At 42.1% G+C, this 19,243-nt stretch overlaps 2 protein-coding genes across 3 annotated transcripts in view; one reads left to right on the top strand and one right to left on the bottom strand.

Annotated features, from left to right (window-relative positions):
- The window catches only part of parp8 (poly (ADP-ribose) polymerase family, member 8), a 63,803-nt gene extending 59,808 nt beyond the window's left edge, over positions 1-3,995 (top strand). For both annotated transcript variants that reach the window (XM_083784293.1, XM_083784292.1), the window contains one exon: positions 177-3,995. In XM_083784293.1, the coding sequence (XP_083640419.1) occupies positions 177-279 (103 nt within the window). In that variant the 3' untranslated portion in view covers positions 280-3,995. The remainder of the gene's footprint in view (positions 1-176) is intronic.
- On the bottom strand, positions 3,992-9,862 carry LOC310872418 (E3 ubiquitin-protein ligase DTX3L). The gene is made up of 5 exons (XM_083784296.1): positions 9,627-9,862; positions 6,687-7,385; positions 5,935-6,273; positions 5,202-5,419; positions 3,992-5,001 (listed from the first exon to the last, which is right to left on the bottom strand). Exons 1-5 carry the CDS (start codon positions 9,648-9,650, stop codon positions 4,932-4,934), a joined length of 1,350 nt encoding a protein of 449 aa, XP_083640422.1. The 5' UTR covers positions 9,651-9,862; the 3' UTR covers positions 3,992-4,931.
- Between the last annotated feature and the right edge of the window lie 9,381 nt (positions 9,863-19,243).

Below are 19,243 nucleotides of genomic sequence, written 5' to 3'. Positions count from 1 at the left end.
ATAAGGGTCCATTTGGTTACCAAATCTCCATCATTTAGCTGGGGACCACCTGGAACCCCCTCAAGAACCACTGCCCAGACCCCTGGTTGAGATACACTCTTATAGGATAGAACGGCTGACCCATTTGGTAATGTCATTATATTACATTAGGCATATCCCTTTTTTGTCTTTCCCAGCTACGAGGACGGCCAGGTGGGCGACACAAGCATCAACACACAGGACTCTAGCATCCACCGAGAGATCCTAAGAGTCATTGGCAACCAGACAGCCACGGGATGAACCGACCCCCCCCCCCCCCCCCCTGCAATACCGCCACCTCCACCCCTACGTAGGCGTAGGGGCGGCAGCTGCACCTCCGCCCTTTGGGCCACACCCACCCTGAGAGACCTGGGGGGTGGGGGGCGGGCGGTGGTCCAATAAACATAAACAAGTGATTTAGAAAAAAGCGTTAAAAAAAATCAAAGAGTCACTATGGTGTTTTAAATGCGGTGGGCAGAACCACTTCTATTTTCAACTGAAATAATGACGACAAAAAAAAAAAAGAAAAAAACTCTGTTGAACGAAACATTTTTCTAGGTTTATATTGAACATGGAAGCGAGCGTTTTTTTCTGAAGACGGTGACATGCCGTGGCGTAGGCTATGCGACGGCTGACTTGGCGTTTTTTAAGAGAACATTTAAAATGGTAGAACTCTGAATATTTTGAGACTTATATAGTTAAAGGGCCTTTTCAAGAAAAAGAAAAAACTAATACAAGACCTTTGTGTTTTAAGAAAAGGTACAAGCGTGATCTTGTTTACGAAGAGTTGTACCTTTTTAAAGTACAATGTACTTTCTGTACACTGGAAAGTGTTGTTATATGCACTTTATTTTTCCTATTGTAATATAGGCCTATTTGTTCCAACTACTCATTATCTGAAAATAAAAAGTTTTAGTTTTCTTTGAAAAAGTATTTTCAACGTTAGTGAATACAATTGACATTTTCACATACACTGAGAGACACTGAAAAGACAAGTTATACACAAGTGAGGTGAGAAAAGTTTATAAAACGAATCGTTGCTGTCGGGCCGAAACCTCTAATCCCCATACTCTGTGTTTTTTGTAAATGAACGCCCTATACTTGATCATACTACACCGTCACACAAAAGCACCAAAAGCAGCAGATCCACAAGCTCAAAACTTGTAGATCTGCTACTTTTGAATTTGAATCCTGAAAAGTAACAGTTTTCGACATATGGGGTTTCCACCCAACAGAGACAAAATAGTATGGAAGCGTATTGCTGCCATGTCAGAAAGAAATATGTTTTTCCAAGATGCTTATGACATGATGCGTTATGACGTTACAAGGTGAAAACTGAAAAGTTCCATGTTTTAACAAGAAAACACATTGTTATTAACAAACTTTTATGTATACAGTAGCTGAATAGGATTTTTTTTCCCGCCCCTGACATGGCAGTTATACACTTCTATACAAAACATTGAAGAAAATAACAGTGTATTGTATTTACATGGTGTGATACATATTGCAGAGAAGCTCTGGTCCAATCCACTTTTTAGACAGAAAATAAAACAATAATCAAAAAGTTGTATTCACTCAATTATGCCATTGGCGAGATGAGGTCAATGGCATTTGACCACAGCTGTTACTTAGTGAATACAACTTTGTTTTATCACGTGTCACATGCTCTGAGAGTTTTGTAAATTAATGCCCTACTTGATCATACTACAGCGTCACACAAAAGCACCAAAAGTAGCAGGTCCACAAGCTCGAAACGCATGTCGATCTGCTACATTTGAATTTGAATCCTGACAAGTAGTAACTGTTTTGGACATAAGAGGTTTCGAAGCCATGGGTGGCTTCTTGTTGTTGGAACAGCTAAAGGGTTTACAGAGATGCCTGCCTGATGTGTGAAATATTTCGACATCATTTCACTGATCCACACAAACAAAGTGAGTGATACTAAATCATATCAAATGGGGGTCTCTGTGGCCTAATGCTGCTGCATATCAATCCGGAGGTCCTTCAAAAAATTTAAAACGGTTGAGTGTCACCGCATTCTACTGGGACCCTACACTATAGATCTATATCTACACTGTAACATCCTCAGCGCTAAATTAACTCTGAGAGCGTACAAATGGTCCATGGAAGTGTCCATTTGGTTCCATTCGTACACTCAGAGTTACAGCCATTTTACAGACCATTAAGGGTCCATTTGGTTCCATTTCTACACTCAGTTACGGACCAATGAGGGAGGGCCCCGTGTTTAGAAGCATTGATTTAAAGTTTTAAACAGTGACTTTGACGCTTTGTATTTGATTGGATGTTGGGTGAAGGTGAGTCCCTTGTTAACAAAGAGAGAAAGGAAAAGGAGGAGGGGAAAAAAAGCATTTTCAAACGGTTTAATTTGGTTCTGGCTAATATATATTTTGGGGGTTTTTTTCTATAAGCGTTGATGTTTGCTGCATATTTGTTTTCTATCTTTGCTGTGCTTTTAAAAACTGCTCAGAGAACCAAGGAGGCCCCCTTGTGCTCATTGAGTTGCATTACCTTTCTTGGGGAAATCACTGGACCTGACCTCGAAATTTAAAAAGAATCTTCTAAATCCTCCAGTTTTCTGAAATAAATAATTTCACGATTTTTCAAAAATAGCAGACCAGTGGCGCGCTATGAGCTTGTAGATCTGATATTTTTCAATAGCTAAATGATAAAACACCAAAAGGGGTTCCCGCCCAGAATGGGTTAAAGGTCAAGTGGTATGTATAAAATAAGCGATAAGCACTTTGTTCAGTAACGGGGATCTTCCCCCCGTCTCTCCAGCTTTGCCCCAATACCATTTCCATCCAATCAGGCGAGAGAGGTCATAGGATGTATACCATGAACAAGTGAGACATAATGAACAAGTGATGAAACATAATCAAACAGACGTACGCTATAAAATAATAAAGAGCTTTAACAGTTTATTAATAAAAATGGGTTTAACCAAAATATATCACTTACAGCATCTTGACATACACCAAACAACAATTCAGTATTCAATTAAATTCTAGAATACAACAAAAGGACAAATACATGGTGTGTTTAGTTCACACCCAGCTGACTGCATGACTACGCATTACGGATACTAGGACACATTTCCACCAATCCCTTGGCATGAATTTAGATTTTTTAACAATTCTTCCCATCATTATCATGCTAAAACAAAGGCATGTAAGTAAACTGGAAAAGTGACAGCCCAATCACGAGGCATCTTTAAGGCTCCAAACCATTTTAAGAAAACAGACATATAGGATAATGGATTGTCTTTACATGCACACAATGATAATCATGAATGTTAAAGACCCATTCCTAAACAGTAAAAGAAAAAAAAAAGATCAAATGAAAACCTCATTGACTCACATTCAGGGTTCGATTTGTAAATACAATTTCTTAGGCAATTCAGCCACATATACATCCTCGTACAAACAATAACAAAATATCGAAAGTAGCTGATCTGCAAGTTCACAATGTGAGCTTGTACATCAAACGTTTTCACAATAAAACAGAACTTTTGATTATCATTATTAGAAAACATGAATGTGTTTAATTAAGTTGTGATATTATCAATCATAAATATGATACGTAAGTCAGACATTTCACAAAAGGAAGTGCAAGGATGAGTTACAGACCTGTAAGGGTCCATTCGGAACTACCTAACCCAGAGGGTTCAAATTGATTCAGCTTGTGTTCATCAAAAATGATAATGGGAATCGTTAAAGGGAACCCATAGGAAAAGGATCCCAAATCCTGTATGTAACCAACATTATGTTCAGCAGGACATTTTCATTTGATTTGCTTTGTGACTTTGTGAAGTATTCATTTGACCTGGGCATCTTTACTTTACATTCTGCATAAATAGGTAGGTGATTATGGCTATTTAGCATTTGGTGCCTTACACAAAATGGTAAATATAATGACACACTTTGTTTCGTTGTTTTTGCAAAATGAATTGGGCTTTTTTTTTTTTACAAGTTACAGTATAAACATAATTAGAGTATGTACTTGTATGTTCATTAAATTCCAAATTGCTGAGAAAAAACAAAACTAACTCTTGAAGTGACTTAGTGTATAATTTGTTCATATAAATGTTCATTGCAGCCAAGCACTATTATAATCATGATAAGCAGCATTATTATATGGAGACTGGGGTGTACATAGTTCTTATGTCAGTCAGTGTAAATGTCACATACCTACCTACATATCCTCAGCATACCAGTGCTATCTCACTACAATCATATTGTGTAAAACATCCCCCAATTTTAAACCTACACCATGAACCACTGTAGGCTCCTATAATAGGCTCTATGACCAGCAACCATACTGGAAATAAATTGATCCTCTTCCTTATTTTACAGGTCTTATACTAAAGAAGGCTGTGTTCCATTTAGTGTAGCACAATGGTTCTCTTTTTTATTATTATTATTCCAAGGACCCCCATAACTGAGTGTACAAATGGGACCAAATGAATGGAATCGTTAAGGGTTAATTTGGTTCTATTTGTATTTTATACACTCAGAGTTGGAAGCCCCTCAAGGAACCATGAGGATCCCTGGACCCACTGGTGTAGCAGTGTTTCCAGTGAGCCAATGTGCTCAATATCAGCACCCTGACTCAGTTTGACCAGAATGCCGTCATTAGTATTATTGGTAACACTTTCCAAAATGGCTGCTGTGCATAGTTTGGCTATTTTCACAATATTATTATTTACCCATGAAACCAAGTCAAACTAAATATAATGCCCACAATTCCAGGTGATTTTCAGGGTGGGGGCTCCCCAGTTCAAGATTCAAATAATGATTATTTTGGCCGGGTCGCGGCATGAAAAGTTTGGGAACTCTTGGTTTGAATGAGGAGTTCCTCTTCTTTGCCCGGTGGACGGTGGTTCTTCAGGTGATCTACTGGATTCCTTTGGCTTTCAGTTCATCTTTGACCCGGTTCAGATAGCCCGGATCTGGGTAACCATAGCTGCAAACCAACACATATATTCATGAATGGTATTTCATGCTAATAATGGAGACCCTTATTGGAATGCCATTAATGCAAACATTTAGACAAAATGCACAACAGACTCGGACATAAATGTGTATTAACATACTCTACCATACGGATTTGGGAGAAAAAAAGACATTTTATTCATAAAGAAAAACCGGATCATCATCATTTACCAGGTGGGGCCCCCGTGCGTGGAGGTCTTGTGGTGAATGTCGTTCCAGGTCACCAGGTTGTCCCGTCCGCTGGTGGATGATCGTCCCACGGTGAAGACCAGCCTCTGGTGGAAGGCCCTCTGCAGCAGGGCCAGTACCTCGGAGCCCTCTGGCGAGTCTGGGAGGTACGCGGTGCGGGACGCACCCTCATACCTCCTGCCAGGACTGGGGTGCTCCTCCTAAACAGTGAGGGGACACGCGTTATAGATTATTAGCAGTTTGTCAAGGCAAGGACCCTCCAAATTGATATGCATTCGGCCGCGTAACCGCCCATCTCAGCTTTGTCTTTTTGAGTGGTGCAGCCACTCCAAGAAACAGCAATGTCTGTCCCTAATCCCTATGTATCTCTGATGTATGTATGTACCTGCCAAAGTGGCGCTGTTGATAGAAACAGAGAGAGAGTGTTGCACTGTTGTCTGCTAATTACAATGTGGAGCGTGCGTGCATGCGAGAGAGAGAGAGAGAGGGGGGGGGGGGAGGGAGAGAGAGAATACCTTGTGAGAGAGAGAGTGCTAATTCCCCCACACGGTAACTCTGTCATTTCTCAACCGTTTCGGACCTGTGGCGGTTGATGTTTAAAAAAAATTGAGCACGGGCTGTGAGCTTCAATATCTGCTACTTCTGAGAACTACTGTTCTAAATCGTAAAGAGATGATTTCCCGGTTGTAATGGCTTAATCAGCGATTTGTCTTACCGACTGGATGCCGCTTGGAATGTTGTAGTGAATGACAATGGTTCCGTGCCTCTCGTATCCGGGCAGAGAGGACCACCTGCTGGTGGAGACATCCATGCTCCCTCCCTCTGGCTGCGTGCCTTTCAGAGTGCCGTAAACCGCACCGCACGTGGGACACACCGGCTTGTAGTCGAAAGCCGTCCGCAGGCACTCGCGACAAAACACGTGCTTGCATCGCAGAGCCTTTCTCTGCGAGTCTTTGATGGTGTCCATGCAGATCGCACACAATTCCTCCTCCGCGCCTGGCTGAGCGCTACGTGCTGGGGAGGTGACCGGTGATCTGCTGTCTGTTGCACAGGCCTGTCACGGTCATGAAATAATATACAGTGTATTCAAAGATTTACACATATTTTCACAATTCTTAAAGAAAATAAATTAAAAAAAATGGCTGGGGACCCCTGTGTATCCCTTAACCCATGAGGAGAACTATGACTAAATAATATGCTGACCATTTCATCAACAAATAGAAATTGGGGTGCATATTTTTGGGCACACAGCAAACTATACAAAGTATAAATCAAGCATCACAATGCCATTGAGGCCTGTCAAAATACAATTTAGTCAGCTAAAACTAGACTAAAATATCAAATGACTAAAATATTACTAAAACTAAATAGCAATGTATCCAAAAGCCTATAACTAAATCTAACTTTTCCGTCAAAATTGACACTGGTTGTGATCAGGCTGGTTGCGATAACTGGGATCAGGCCTACCGTCGAAGTGTGGACTGGACTTCTACGTTTGTCTATGTCTCTGGAGGTCGCATTTTTGTGTACGAGAAGAAAATCTTCCAAAGCAGCGATGTGCCCAAACGTCCCAGTGACTGTCGCCATTGTGCGCTTGCTGCCCCCCTCTGGGACGATGAGAAGCTGAGTGAATCTCCTCTGCAGGCCTTTGTGATCGAGTGGATCTATGGGGAGAGACTTCCTCTGCAGGTCTGTGGCGATCCTCTGGTAGAACGAGACGAATCGCTCTCTGACGAGGTGAGCGTGAACGAGGTTCGGCGTGTTTCGACGGTGTCGCGGTTTGAACGTCACAAGCGTTTTGCGTGTGGATTTACTGCTGTGCGCCGTAGACCCGGGGCTCGGCTGCGTCTCGATGACAACATCGCTTCTTTCTTCCATCCTCTGAAGTTCCTTGGAACGTGCTTGCACAATGTAGTCCATAATAACTCCGTCCACCTCGACCGGTTTGACAGGGTCATTTTTTGGGCTTGGATGCTTGTCGCTAATAGCGGACACATGCTTTAGCGTGGACAACTTCATGAATAGGTCTTCCATGTCCTGGTAGGATCCTTGGACATGGTAACACGATCCTTGTTCCGCAGCGTTGTACCCTTTGAGAATGTCCTTTAGGTGGCTCAAGTCTTTGTAATTCTCCCGGAAAACGGTGACAGCAACGTCTGTAATAAACTAGAGAGAAAGCGAGAACATTGTTTATAAGCTAGTTCTACACGGTATAACTCCATTATTGTATTCAATTAGGCATGTCGCAATTATTACATAATAGACCTGAGGCCGATTCTAAAAATGCCTTCAGTTTTCTGAAAGAAATATTTATTTAATAATGGCAACAAAAAAAAAACAAAAAAAAAGTGGTTATACTGTGCATGGATTTTTTTAATCATTATTTTTAGGGACGCTGCCGTGCTAGCCCCTCCTATATTCAGCTATAGAGCACCGAAGTCTGACGTCACTTTCAGTAGAGGGCGTCAGTCCCCAGGTTTATGTATTTGTTTAGTTGCATTGAAATCCCCATTGAGGCGATTTTAGATCGCCTCATATAAGAACTGTGTTTGAAAAATAAACATGTCACCCCGGCCGCTTCACTCATATGGATATGAAGAATCAACTGACTGAGAGAAAACGCTAATGTTACTGAGCTGAATTAGTTACATTTTCGCTAGAAGCAGACTGTATCATATATGAGTGACTGACTGTTGCAAACGATACAGAGACACCTCCCTGACAATAACGCCGAGACAGCTTGTTTATTTTTGGACCACAACGCTTATAGTAGACGATATTAAGATCACCCCATGTTATTCTCCATAGAGAAATTACTTCCGCGAACCAGGGGAATGGTCGGGATGAGCGAGTTACGTCAGGACTTTGGTGCTCTATAGTGTAGATTCTTGTCCTAACACAAACATTAAATGCCATTGACAATGAATGGATGATGTACGATGATAAGAGCGCCCCTCACTTCACACAAGTTTGATTTTTATATAATTTAATGTTTTCACACAAATTATTTCAGATGTGGTATCATTGTGGGTTGGAGGTCTTCGCCCACTCCCTACTGGTTGACAAGGGGTACTGCTGCTTGAAGCTCACACCCCAATGTCTCACCTATGACCTCCTGGGTAGGACAATTTATAGCCGTGGCGCTGTGTGTGTAATCACACTCAATAATTCATTAGGGAATAGGGAGTCAGATGTATCCTCTAGTTTCATAATATCCATTTTAAAGTTCTGGCAGAAAACGTGTGTTTAGTCAAACTAGAGTTGTGCCCATTGGGCAGGGCACTGGCCTACTTAAGTTGGAAATGTCTATGCAGATGTCAGAACAACATTGTGATGTTAGAACAGGCCAGCTCCATATATGGAGATCTAGGAGTGAACAGGTGTGAACAATATGGCTAATTTGGGCCCCGTCCAGAGCCTGGCCAGGGGCTTTTGTGCTGGTTCTGGACAACGGTTTATCCCCCCGACTCAAGGCCGGGCACTGCACTCCCTGTAGTGGTGTGGAATGCGTGTGTCGGTGGGGCGAACGGTTCTTGAGTCACGTGGATTACATACACAGAGAAGTGGTGCATTTATAGATAGATCCACTTTTAGTTTTCCACAAGCTTCATACAGAGAGAAATTAAGCAACCAGGTCTATTGAAAACAAGCCCAAAAAAGCCTGAGCTTGTGAGCTTGGGAAAAAAGTGAAAATTTTGAAATATTTTCGGAAACCATTTTTAACACCCTGGCACAAAATATGTTTTAGATCATGGGGATGGTCTGTGGACAAATTAATTTGGGGCTCCTTGACTTGAAAATGTTTGAGAAACACTGGTTTAAATCAGTTCTCGCAGTGGTGTAAAGTAACTAAATACATTTACATAAGTGAATGTTTTTTCTTCTTTTCTTTTTTTTTTTACTGTGATTACAATGGTCAATGCTTTTACTTCTACTCTCAGAGACAAATATTGTACCATTTACTCCAATACATCAAATTTGCATATAGCTGTAGGTTTCCAACCCAGCACAGGTGGTCATTCGAGGGGTCAGGAATCCCTGATTTTGAGTATTATTTCAAAACATACACTAACTAACCTGTGTGTGTGACTGTGTGTGTGTGTGTGTGTGTGTGTGTGTGTGTGTGTGTGTGTGTGTGTGTGTGTGTCGGCTCTGCTATGTTCAAAGGATTTGTAATACATCTTGCATAATAACAAGTACTTTTACTTTGTTACTCTCACTATGATTTTCATTCTAATAGCCTACTTTTGTACTTTGTGTACTTTATGTGAGTACTTCTTCCATGACTGTTTGTGGATAGCCTATAGCCTAGTTTTATAAAGCATACAGTCTACTTTACCTGAGCTATCTCCCATGATGCAGTAACCGTTAATTCTTCAATATAATAATAACATTAGTAATATTTACCTCCCGTGGTGCAGCGGTAGCCATTGTGCGCAGGTTGCTGTGGAGACCAACTTGTTTCCCCTTATCTTGTCTTTTCTTTGTCTTCCTTTTCAGATCGGCCTAAATGTACATTTTGAATCTTTATGAACGGTGTTTTCCGAGGCATCCTGACTCCTAACAACGTGTTTGCAGTTATATTGCGAATATATGAACACTGTTTGAGTCATCACAAAACGTAAACACAACAGTCAGATTGACTTTCGTTTTTCCCAAGTCCCATGCATGTGGGCGCGTTGCGCATGCGCCGACGTGACCCCACACAGTGTGCGCAGTACTACGGTTTTTCCACCAGAGGTCAGTAGAGCACCGCTTAGTGGCAGACAGTGGTGGGGAAAAAGTAACATAGGCCTACGGTACTTTTCAGTTTTCACTTACTGGTACGTAAATTAAAGTACCAATAACATATAACACCGTCTGTAGAAATACTCTATTACAAGTAAAAGAAAAGTATTCAAGCAGAATATGTCCCATCCCATTTCAAATGTATAAAATATTTCGTAAAATAGCAAATCTACAAGCTCACTAGTGTCGACACGTTTTTAGCTTGTAGATTGTCTATTTTCAAATAGCAATAGTGTATAGGGCTTAAGTGGTTATAACTTATAATGTTGTGATAACTGATAATAAAAGTTGAGTTGTGCTTGAAATGTACTGTAATTCTGCAAACTGTTAATACATATTTCAATCAATCAATCAATCAATCAATCAATCAATCAATCAATCAATCAATCAATCAATCAATCAATCAATCAATCAATCAATTAATCAATCAATCAATCAAAGTAACTAAGGTTTCAATTAATATTAGTGGAGCAAAAAAGTAGGCTACAATATTTGCGTAAAAGTATAACAAATTGGAAATACTCCAGTTAAGTAAGAAGTACCCCAACATCTTACTTAAGTAAAGTGAAAGTGAATGTATTTAGTAACTTTACTTTCCAGCACTGTGCAGAATAGAAAGGTTTTTTTATATCAATGCTGTATAGTAGTGGTTGGGCCAACAGAGAGCAGTGACATGTTCTGTCCACACGGGGCACTACATTCCACACATTCAACAATGCATGGATTTCACACAGAGTATGATTTCACACTGTATGGTGTACGAAATATAGCCTATATAATAATAATACTGGTGGTAATTGTGGATTCAACTCTATTGCAAAGAGCCATTCCCAACATGTTTTGTTTCATTAATTAATTAATTAATGTATTTAACTATGGATTTGTTTATTTATGAAACCTATTTATGGAAGTTTTAATTGGAACTCTGTGTGTGTGTGTGTGTGTGTGTGTGTGTGTGTGTGTGTGTGTGTGTGTGTGTGTGTGTGTGTGTGTGTGTGTGTGTGTGTGTGTGTGTGTGTGTGTGTGTGTGTGTGTGTGTGTGTGTGTGTGTGGAGTGGAGATTAATTTCACTGGAGGGGGAGAGAAAGAGAGAGAGAGAGAGGCTGCATGTCACAAATATAAACACATAAGAGATAAATTCTATACCCAAAAACAAAGATGCAGTTTGATATGAGGTGAGAAAGCCAAATGTTCAAGCTTGATGGCAAAATATGTAGCAGCCTGTCACAAAATGAGGGACAGTGGGTGAACAGAAGTCTATTGTGTTTTTCTTGTCTTGTTTGTAGTATTTGTTCTGATTCTGAATAATATCATATGTAGGCCTATGTCATTAATGCGTTGGCAATATAAGAATGCTTCTCATAATTGAATTGAATTAAATTGAATTGAAGCATGCACACGCACGCACACACACACACACACACACACACACACACACACACACACACACACACACACACACACACACACACACACACACACACACATACTTGTATTTGTTACCTACTTAGGACCAGCTACGAGGTCCTAAGTAGGTAAGTAATTATTGGTCTATTATTTCTAGACATAGTAGAAACATATAAAATACACTCCTGGATGTGGAAAAAAATCTATTTTAATATAATCACCTCAGATTAAATTAAAAAATAAAAAATAAATTACCACATTTTTACCCTACTTGTTAGGACCATCTCTATATGCACTGGGGAGGCACTGGGGAGGCACTGGGAGGCACTGGGAGGCACTGGGAGGCACTCAGGGGCACACTGGGGAGGCACTCAGGGGCACACTGGGGAGGCACTCAGGGGCACACTGGGGGGGCACTGGGGGGACACTGGGGAGGCACTGGGAGGCACTGGGAGGCACTCAGGGGCACACTGGGGAGGCACTGGGGGGGGGGCACTGGGGAGAAACTGCAGCCACTGGGGAGGCACTCAGGGGCACACTGGGGAGGCACTCAGGGGACACACTCAGGGGACACTGGGGAGGCACTCGGGGGACACTGGGGAGGCACTCGGGGGACACTGGGGAGATACTCGGGGGACACTGGGGAGATACTCAGGGGACACTGGGGAGGCACTCAGGGGGACACTGGGGAGGCACTCAGGGGGACACTGGGGAGATACTCAGGGGGACACTGGGGAGATACTCAGGGGGACACTGGGGAGGCACTCAGGGGACACTGGGGAGGTACTCAGGGGACACTGGGGAGGCACTCAGGGGGACACTGGGGAGGTACTCAGGGGACACTGGGGAGGTACTCAGGGGACACTGGGGAGGTACTCAGGGGACACTGGGGAGGTACTCAGGGGACACTGGGGAGGTACTCAGGGGACACTGGGGAGGCACTCAGGGGACACTGGGGAGGTACTCAGGGGACACTGGGGAGGTACTGGGGAGCCACTGGGCAGACACTGGGGTGGCACTGGGGGAGGTACTGGACATATCATATCACACACCATGATTCAATAGCCACCATGATTCAATAGCCCCCTTCTTTATTTATTTTTTTGGGCAGCTTGGCATGGCGCAATTTATTTCAAGCATGTTGCAGCGCCATGCCAACAACATTGTGCAGGAAACCCTGCTTTAATACACGACAGGTGAGGCGATATACCTCATCTCTAGTGAGTGGCCCAGCCCTTCCTATATTTTTCTGTATGTGGCCCTCAGTGAAAAAGGTTTGGGCACCCCTGATATAGAATGAATCACCCGTTTTTAATGTGATACAAATAAAAACAGCTTTAGTTTACTTAATCACAATCAAATAAGTACCAATTTGTGCTGTATAGTACTGTACACGTGATGGGACTTGTGACTTCCTGTTTGCTGCACCCAAGGGATGTTCTGTTGCTTAATTTTTAAAGATATTTATACTGTTTTTAAAGATTCTTTGTCAATATATATTTTAATATATTGATATTAGCAGTCAAGTGGATTAAGGCAACAAGTGGCTGTGGATCGACAACTGCTTGAGGTGATATTTGGTGGATTCTGTTTGAGGCCTACCTGAAGCCTCTCCTGCTGAAGCCAGGGCCTATCTGAGGCCTACACTGTGCAAACCCTCCAACCTGCTGTGGGATGCCTAAAGGTGGTGACAAAGGGGCAGCTGAAAAGGTAGCTCATAAACCTTTGCCAAAGAAACAACTCCGATCCCATCAACCTGGGTCGGAGAGTGTGAGTGAGTCGGGTGGTGTCATGGAGGTGGATGCATCAGTGTTTGAATCAATCAATGCCAGACTGAGCAAGTTGGATATGCTGGACGCATTACAACATGACCTCCGTGAGCTGAGAACCAGCTTGGAGTTCAGTCAAAAGCAGATTGAGTACCCGAGGAAGGAAAATACCTTCCTTAAAGGTGTGGTAGAAAAGGTACAACAATCTGTAACCTCCAACACTGTGGATAACAAGAGAATGAAAGAGACATTATTGGATATGCAGTGCAGATCGATGAGAGATAATCTGATATTCGCTGGCATTGCAGAGGATAATGCCGCTGCCAACCCTCAAGAAACTGTAAGACACTTTATGACCAACAACCTCGAAATGTCCCCTGAGGTGGTGAGAGACATAAGCTTCTCTAGGGTTCACAGAATGGGCAGACCTGTGGATGGAAAAGCACGTCCAATAATAGCTTGTTTTGAGCATTACAAACAGAAATAATTGGTGAAGAGCAGAGGTAATAAACTGAAAGGGAGCTCTCTTTGGCTAAATGAACACTTTCCAGCAGAGATCAATAACAGAAGGAAAATACTGCGACCAATAATGAGAGAAAACTGGGCCCTGGATCATAAAGTGGCATTGGCATACAGTGGCATACAGGGCATTTCCCCTTCTTAAACTGGGCTCCTCTGACCACATCTCTATCATGCTCACACCCACATACAGACCTCGGGTGAAACTGGTGAAACCAGTCAAGAAGCAGATTAGAGTGTGGCCAGAAGGGAGCACATCAGCCCTACAGGACTGCATGGAAACCACAGACTGGAACATCTTCAGAGAAGCAGCTACCTACAATCATCAGACGGACCTGCAGGAGTATACAGAGGTCGTGATGGACTACATCAGCAAATGTACGGATGATGTAACAACCACCAAAACAATTACTGTGCGCTCCAACCAGAAACCGTGGATGACGGGAGAGGTTCGCTCTCTGTTGAGGACTCAGGTCAGGGGACTCGGTAGCCCTGAACATGGCTAGGAACGACCTGTCTCGGGGAATCAAGAAAGCGAAGAAACAGCACTCCAGGAGGATACATAACAACTTCACTGAAACCAGTGACACACGTCGCTTGTGGCAGGGGATCCAAGCCATCACAGGCTATAAACCTCCCCCACAGGTCTGTGACAGTGACCCCTCCCTCCCAAACCAGCTGAATGACTTCTATGCACGATTTGAGGCCACAAACAACACCCCTGCTCAGAAAGCCGTGCCACAGTCTGGTGAACAGGTTCTGTGTCTCACCCCTACCAGTGTGAGGAGAGTCTTGTCACAGATTAACCCCCGAAAGGCTGCAGGGCCGGACAATATATCTGGGCGGGTACTCAGAGACTGTGCGGAGCAGCTGAAGTATGTCCTCACAGACATTTTTAACACATCCCTGCGTCAGGCTGTTGTCCCAAAATGCCTCAAATCTGCCACCATCATTCCAGTCCCAAAAAAGTGCCCCGTATCTTGCCTAAATGACTATCGCCCCATAGCACTGACACCCATCATTATCAAGTGCTTTGAGAGGCTGGTCTTGGAGAACATCAAAAGAGCCCTGCCCCCCAACATGGACCCCCATCAGTATGCATACCGGGCCAACAGGTCCACTGACGATGCTGTGTCTACTGCCCTGCACTTGGCCCTTACACACCTGGACAAGAGAAACACATACGTCAGAATGCTGTTCATTGACTTCAGCTCCGCTTTTAACACAATCATCCCCCAGCAGCTGATAGGGAAGCTGAGCACACTGGGTCTCAACACGCCTCTCTGTAACTGGATTTTGGACTTCCTCACCTGCAGGCCGCAGTCAGTCAAAATAGGAGGACATAGCTCCAGCACCATCACACTGAGTACTGGCTCCCCCCAGGGCTGTGTGCTCATTCCACTCCTGTTCACCTTATTGACCCACGACTGTTCTGCCAGGTCCAGCTCCAACCAGTTCATCAAATTAGCTGAGGACACGACAGTGGTGGGTCTAGTCTAGCCTGGTTAGGTCTAGTCACGAACGGCGATGAGACACAATAAAGAGAGGAGGTGGAGAAACTGGCCATGTGGTGTAATGACAACAACCTGTCCCTAAATGTGGACAAGACCAAGGAGATGGTCATTAGAGGCCCCACTGTGCTCAGCCCACTTACCATCAACGGTGCTGCTGTGGAAAGGGTCAAAAGTACCAAGTTCCTGGGGGTGCACATTGCTGACGACCTAAAGTGGTCCACTAACACCTCAGCCATCACTAAGAAAGCCCAGAAACGCCTGTATTTCTTGCGAAGCCTGAAGAAAGTGAACTCCCCCCCCCCCCTCTATCATGACATCCTTCTATAGAGGAACCATGGAGAGCGTCCTGACGTACTGCATCACAGCCTGGTATGGGAATTGCACAGATGCCGACCGCAATTCCCTAGCTGACATATACACGGACCGTTGTGTCAGGAAGGCCATGAATATTATAACCGACCCCTCCCACCCCTCCCACCATCTACTTGAACTCCTGCCATCTGGTAGGAGGTTCAAGAGCCTAGGAGGAAGCACCAGCAGGCTGACCAATAGTTTCTTCCCCCAAACTATCAGGACACTGAACACTCGCCACATATTGCCCCCAAGGAGGGATGAAGGGAGCACCTTACACACATGCACTTTGAATGCATCAGCACTTTTTCCTGCCAATGTTGTCTGCTCCTTTTACCTTCTTAATGTTCTTTTAATAAGGCCTTGCCCCTTTTTAATGTGTCTATTGTTTTTAAATGTGAAGCACCATGAGCCATGGAGAACGGTATTTTGCTCCCCTGTATGCCCAGTGTATATTTGTGGAAGTAACAATAAATCTGATTGATTGATTGTCAGTCGATAGGCTGTATATAAATGGACAACTCTACAGGGACTCAAAGGTGACCCCCTGGCTCTTTTAGTAGAGGCCTATGGGTCGGTGGTGAACACTAACCTATGGATATGCAGTCAGACGACTGAATGTCAATCAATCTACCAAAGAAAGGGTTAAAGATTGCACATATTAATATCTGCAGTCTACGCAGCAAAGTATATGAAATTGAGAGTCTGCTGATGTCTAACAATGTTCACATACTTGCCATATCTGACACATTTAGATGAAACATGTGATAAGGAATTAATGGTACATGGGTTTAATATCTACAGGAGAGACAGAAATATTCATGGTGGGGGTGTGGCTTTTTATATTTTAAATGATATTCCAGTAAAGAGGATAGATGACCTGATGATTAGTGACATAACTTGAAAACATACCATGGCATACTGTAGGTGAAGAGGAAAATCCAGAGATAGCTTTGAATTTGTTTATGCAGTTATTTCTGTCAATAGCTGACAAGCATGCTCCAGTTAGAAAACATACTGTTAAATCTGTAAGAGCACCTTGGATTGATAATGAATTTAAAGACTGCATGGCTTTAAGAAATACTGCTAACAAAAAGGCAAGTGAATCTGGCAGTCTGGCTGACTGGCAGATCTACTGTAAATCAAGAAATAATGTTACAAAAATGAATAGGAAGAAAAAATAAATGTTATTATCAAACAAGGATAAATTAAATCAAATCGGACAGTAAAATGCTGTGGAAAACTTTTAACAATGCTCTGGGTAGGGGCTCCTTCATTGAGGTGGATGGGGCTTTTATCAATAAGCCATATGACATAGCTCAATACTTTAACAACTTTTTCACCAGCAAAGTAGAAAGGTTAAGAAAGGATATGTCTTGTTATGATGTGCATTGTGTTTCCTCTATATCAGACAGAATTATGAATAATAAGTCCTGTATGTTTAGTTTTGAACCCATCAGCTCTGAGGTGGTGGAGAAACTGTTACTTTCAATACACAGTGAGAAGTCTGCAGGCCTGGATAACCTCGTTACTGGAGCGCGCTGTACACCTGGTAACTAATCCAATTACCCACATTTTTAACCAAAGCTTGATGTGGGGGGGGGGGGTCCACAAATATGGAAGGAAGCTAAAGTTATTCCAATACCAAAAGATTCTAAAACAAACATCACAAAAGTTAACAGCCGCCCTATTAGCATTCTGCCAGTTCTTGCTAAATTAATGGAAAAATATGTATTTAACCAAATTCAATCATATTTCTCTGAGATTGTATTGAATACTGACTTTCAACACGCCTATAGAGATGGGCTTTCTACATGTACAGCACTGACACAGTTAATAGATGACTGTCTAATGAATGTGGATTCTAAGAGACTAGTGGGGTCTGTACTGTTAGATTTTAGTCCCGCGTTTGATATTATTGATCACAATCTATTGCTTGACAAACTTTCATGTTATGGTTTTACCTTATCTGCACTAAGGTGGATAAAAAGCTATTTATCACAGAGAGTATACTATAATGGGAGTCTATCAGACACTAAACATTCACAGTGGAATTCCACAAGGAAGTTGCTTAGGTCCTTTGTTGTTCACTATATTTACAAATGACATGCCACTGGTCTTAGACAGGGCCAATATAGCCATGTATTCTGACGACACTACTTTGTATATGTCTGCCACTAATGTGGAAGATCTGTCTGTAGCTCTTAACAAGGAACTACAGAACATATCAGAGTGGGTGGTGAACAATAGGATGGTCCTGAACATCTCAAAGACTAAATCCATTGTATTTGGATCACAGCATATGCTCAAGTCAAAACCCAAATTGAATCTGAATCTGAGCAATCTAGCATGGTAGATGAAACAAAACTACTTGGGGTTACATTAGACAGTCATCTAACATGGTCTACTCGTATTCAAAACATAACTAATAAATGGGAGGGGGTTTGTCCATGATTAGGAGATGTGCTGAGTTTTTAACTCCAACATCTGCTGTCCTGGTCATCCAGGCACTAGTGATATCCCACCTTGACTATTGTCCAGTTGTGTGGTCCAATGCTGCTAAAAAGGACCTGCGTAAATTACAAATAGCCCAGAATAAGGCAGCTCGCCTTGCCCTGAACTGCAATACTAGATCTAGTACACTGTTAAATCATCAGAAGCTGTCATGGCTGTTGGTGGAGCAGAGATTAGCTGCCAGTGTTGATTTCGGCGACTAGAACTATGATGAGAAATGTTTTGTCGACTACCTTTTTTCACTGAAGAAAACCAAATGAAGACTAAGCTGTGATGACTAAGACTAAATATTTTGACAATTTCTTCAACAAATAAAAACCAGACTAAAATGTTTAACCCTCTAAGACCCAGCGTTGCTTTTTAGCAACAATTTTATTTTAATTAATTACTATATATATTTTTTTCTGTTCTTTTTTCACCTAAACGTCATCAGTTATGTTCATTGCAATGCCATTTCAATGCCATTGGTCATGATATTTGCATATAAATACCCCCCACAGAGGCTGAAATTCACACAAATTAAAAATGTCTGGACTGTCTGGACATTTTTTAACCTAAGTAACCTAACTTTTGACCTTTACCCTAATAAAAGTAGGTACAATAATTGTAATATATGTTTTTTGTGATCATTAGAATGTCTAGAACATGTTTTATTCATTATTGTGAAAGATATCCACCAAATGTAATTATTATTATTTTTTCATCAAACTATTTTATTTTATTTTTTTAAACATATTTTTTAGTCTTAGTCCTAGTAGTACAAAGTAGTAGTAAGGTTGAAATCTATTTTTTGCAAGTAGAAATGAATGCAGGTCTTAGAGGGTTAAAGAGGAACTAATGGAGTAGTACTAAAAAAAGCTCTGTTCTTCTTAGGACCGAGTGTGTGTGGACTGATGTGTTACCCTCCCCCATGGTTCTTCTTAGGACCGAGTGTGTGTGGACTGATGTGGTAGCCTTCCCCATGATTCTTCTTAGCCCTCTAACACCCGCATTAATTTCTACTTGCAAAAAATAGATTTCAACCTTACTACTACTTTGTACTACTAGGACTAAGACTAAAAAAGATGTTAAAAAAAATAAAAAAAATAAAGTTTGATGAAAAATGTATAATAATTATATAATATAATATAATAAATTAATAATTTACATTTTGAGGATATCT

Source organism: Protomyctophum parallelum (genome assembly GCF_964188405.1).
Source record: "Protomyctophum parallelum genome assembly, chromosome: 15".
Classification (NCBI taxonomy): domain Eukaryota; kingdom Metazoa; phylum Chordata; class Actinopteri; order Myctophiformes; family Myctophidae; genus Protomyctophum; species Protomyctophum parallelum.
This window is presented reverse-complemented; position numbering and strand designations above follow the sequence as displayed.

Bases quoted from the DNA above. Each gene is read 5' to 3' on its own strand.
- LOC310872418 (XM_083784296.1), bottom strand. From the start codon at position 9,650: ATGGCTACCGCTGCACCACGGGAG. The intron at 7,386-9,626 runs GTAAATATTACT...CTTTCTCTCTAG, and splicing joins CTACCGCTGCACCACGGGAG to TTTATTACAGACGTTGCTGT. The intron at 5,420-5,934 runs GTAAGACAAATC...CTCACTGTTTAG, and splicing joins TTCCAAGCGGCATCCAGTCG to GAGGAGCACCCCAGTCCTGG.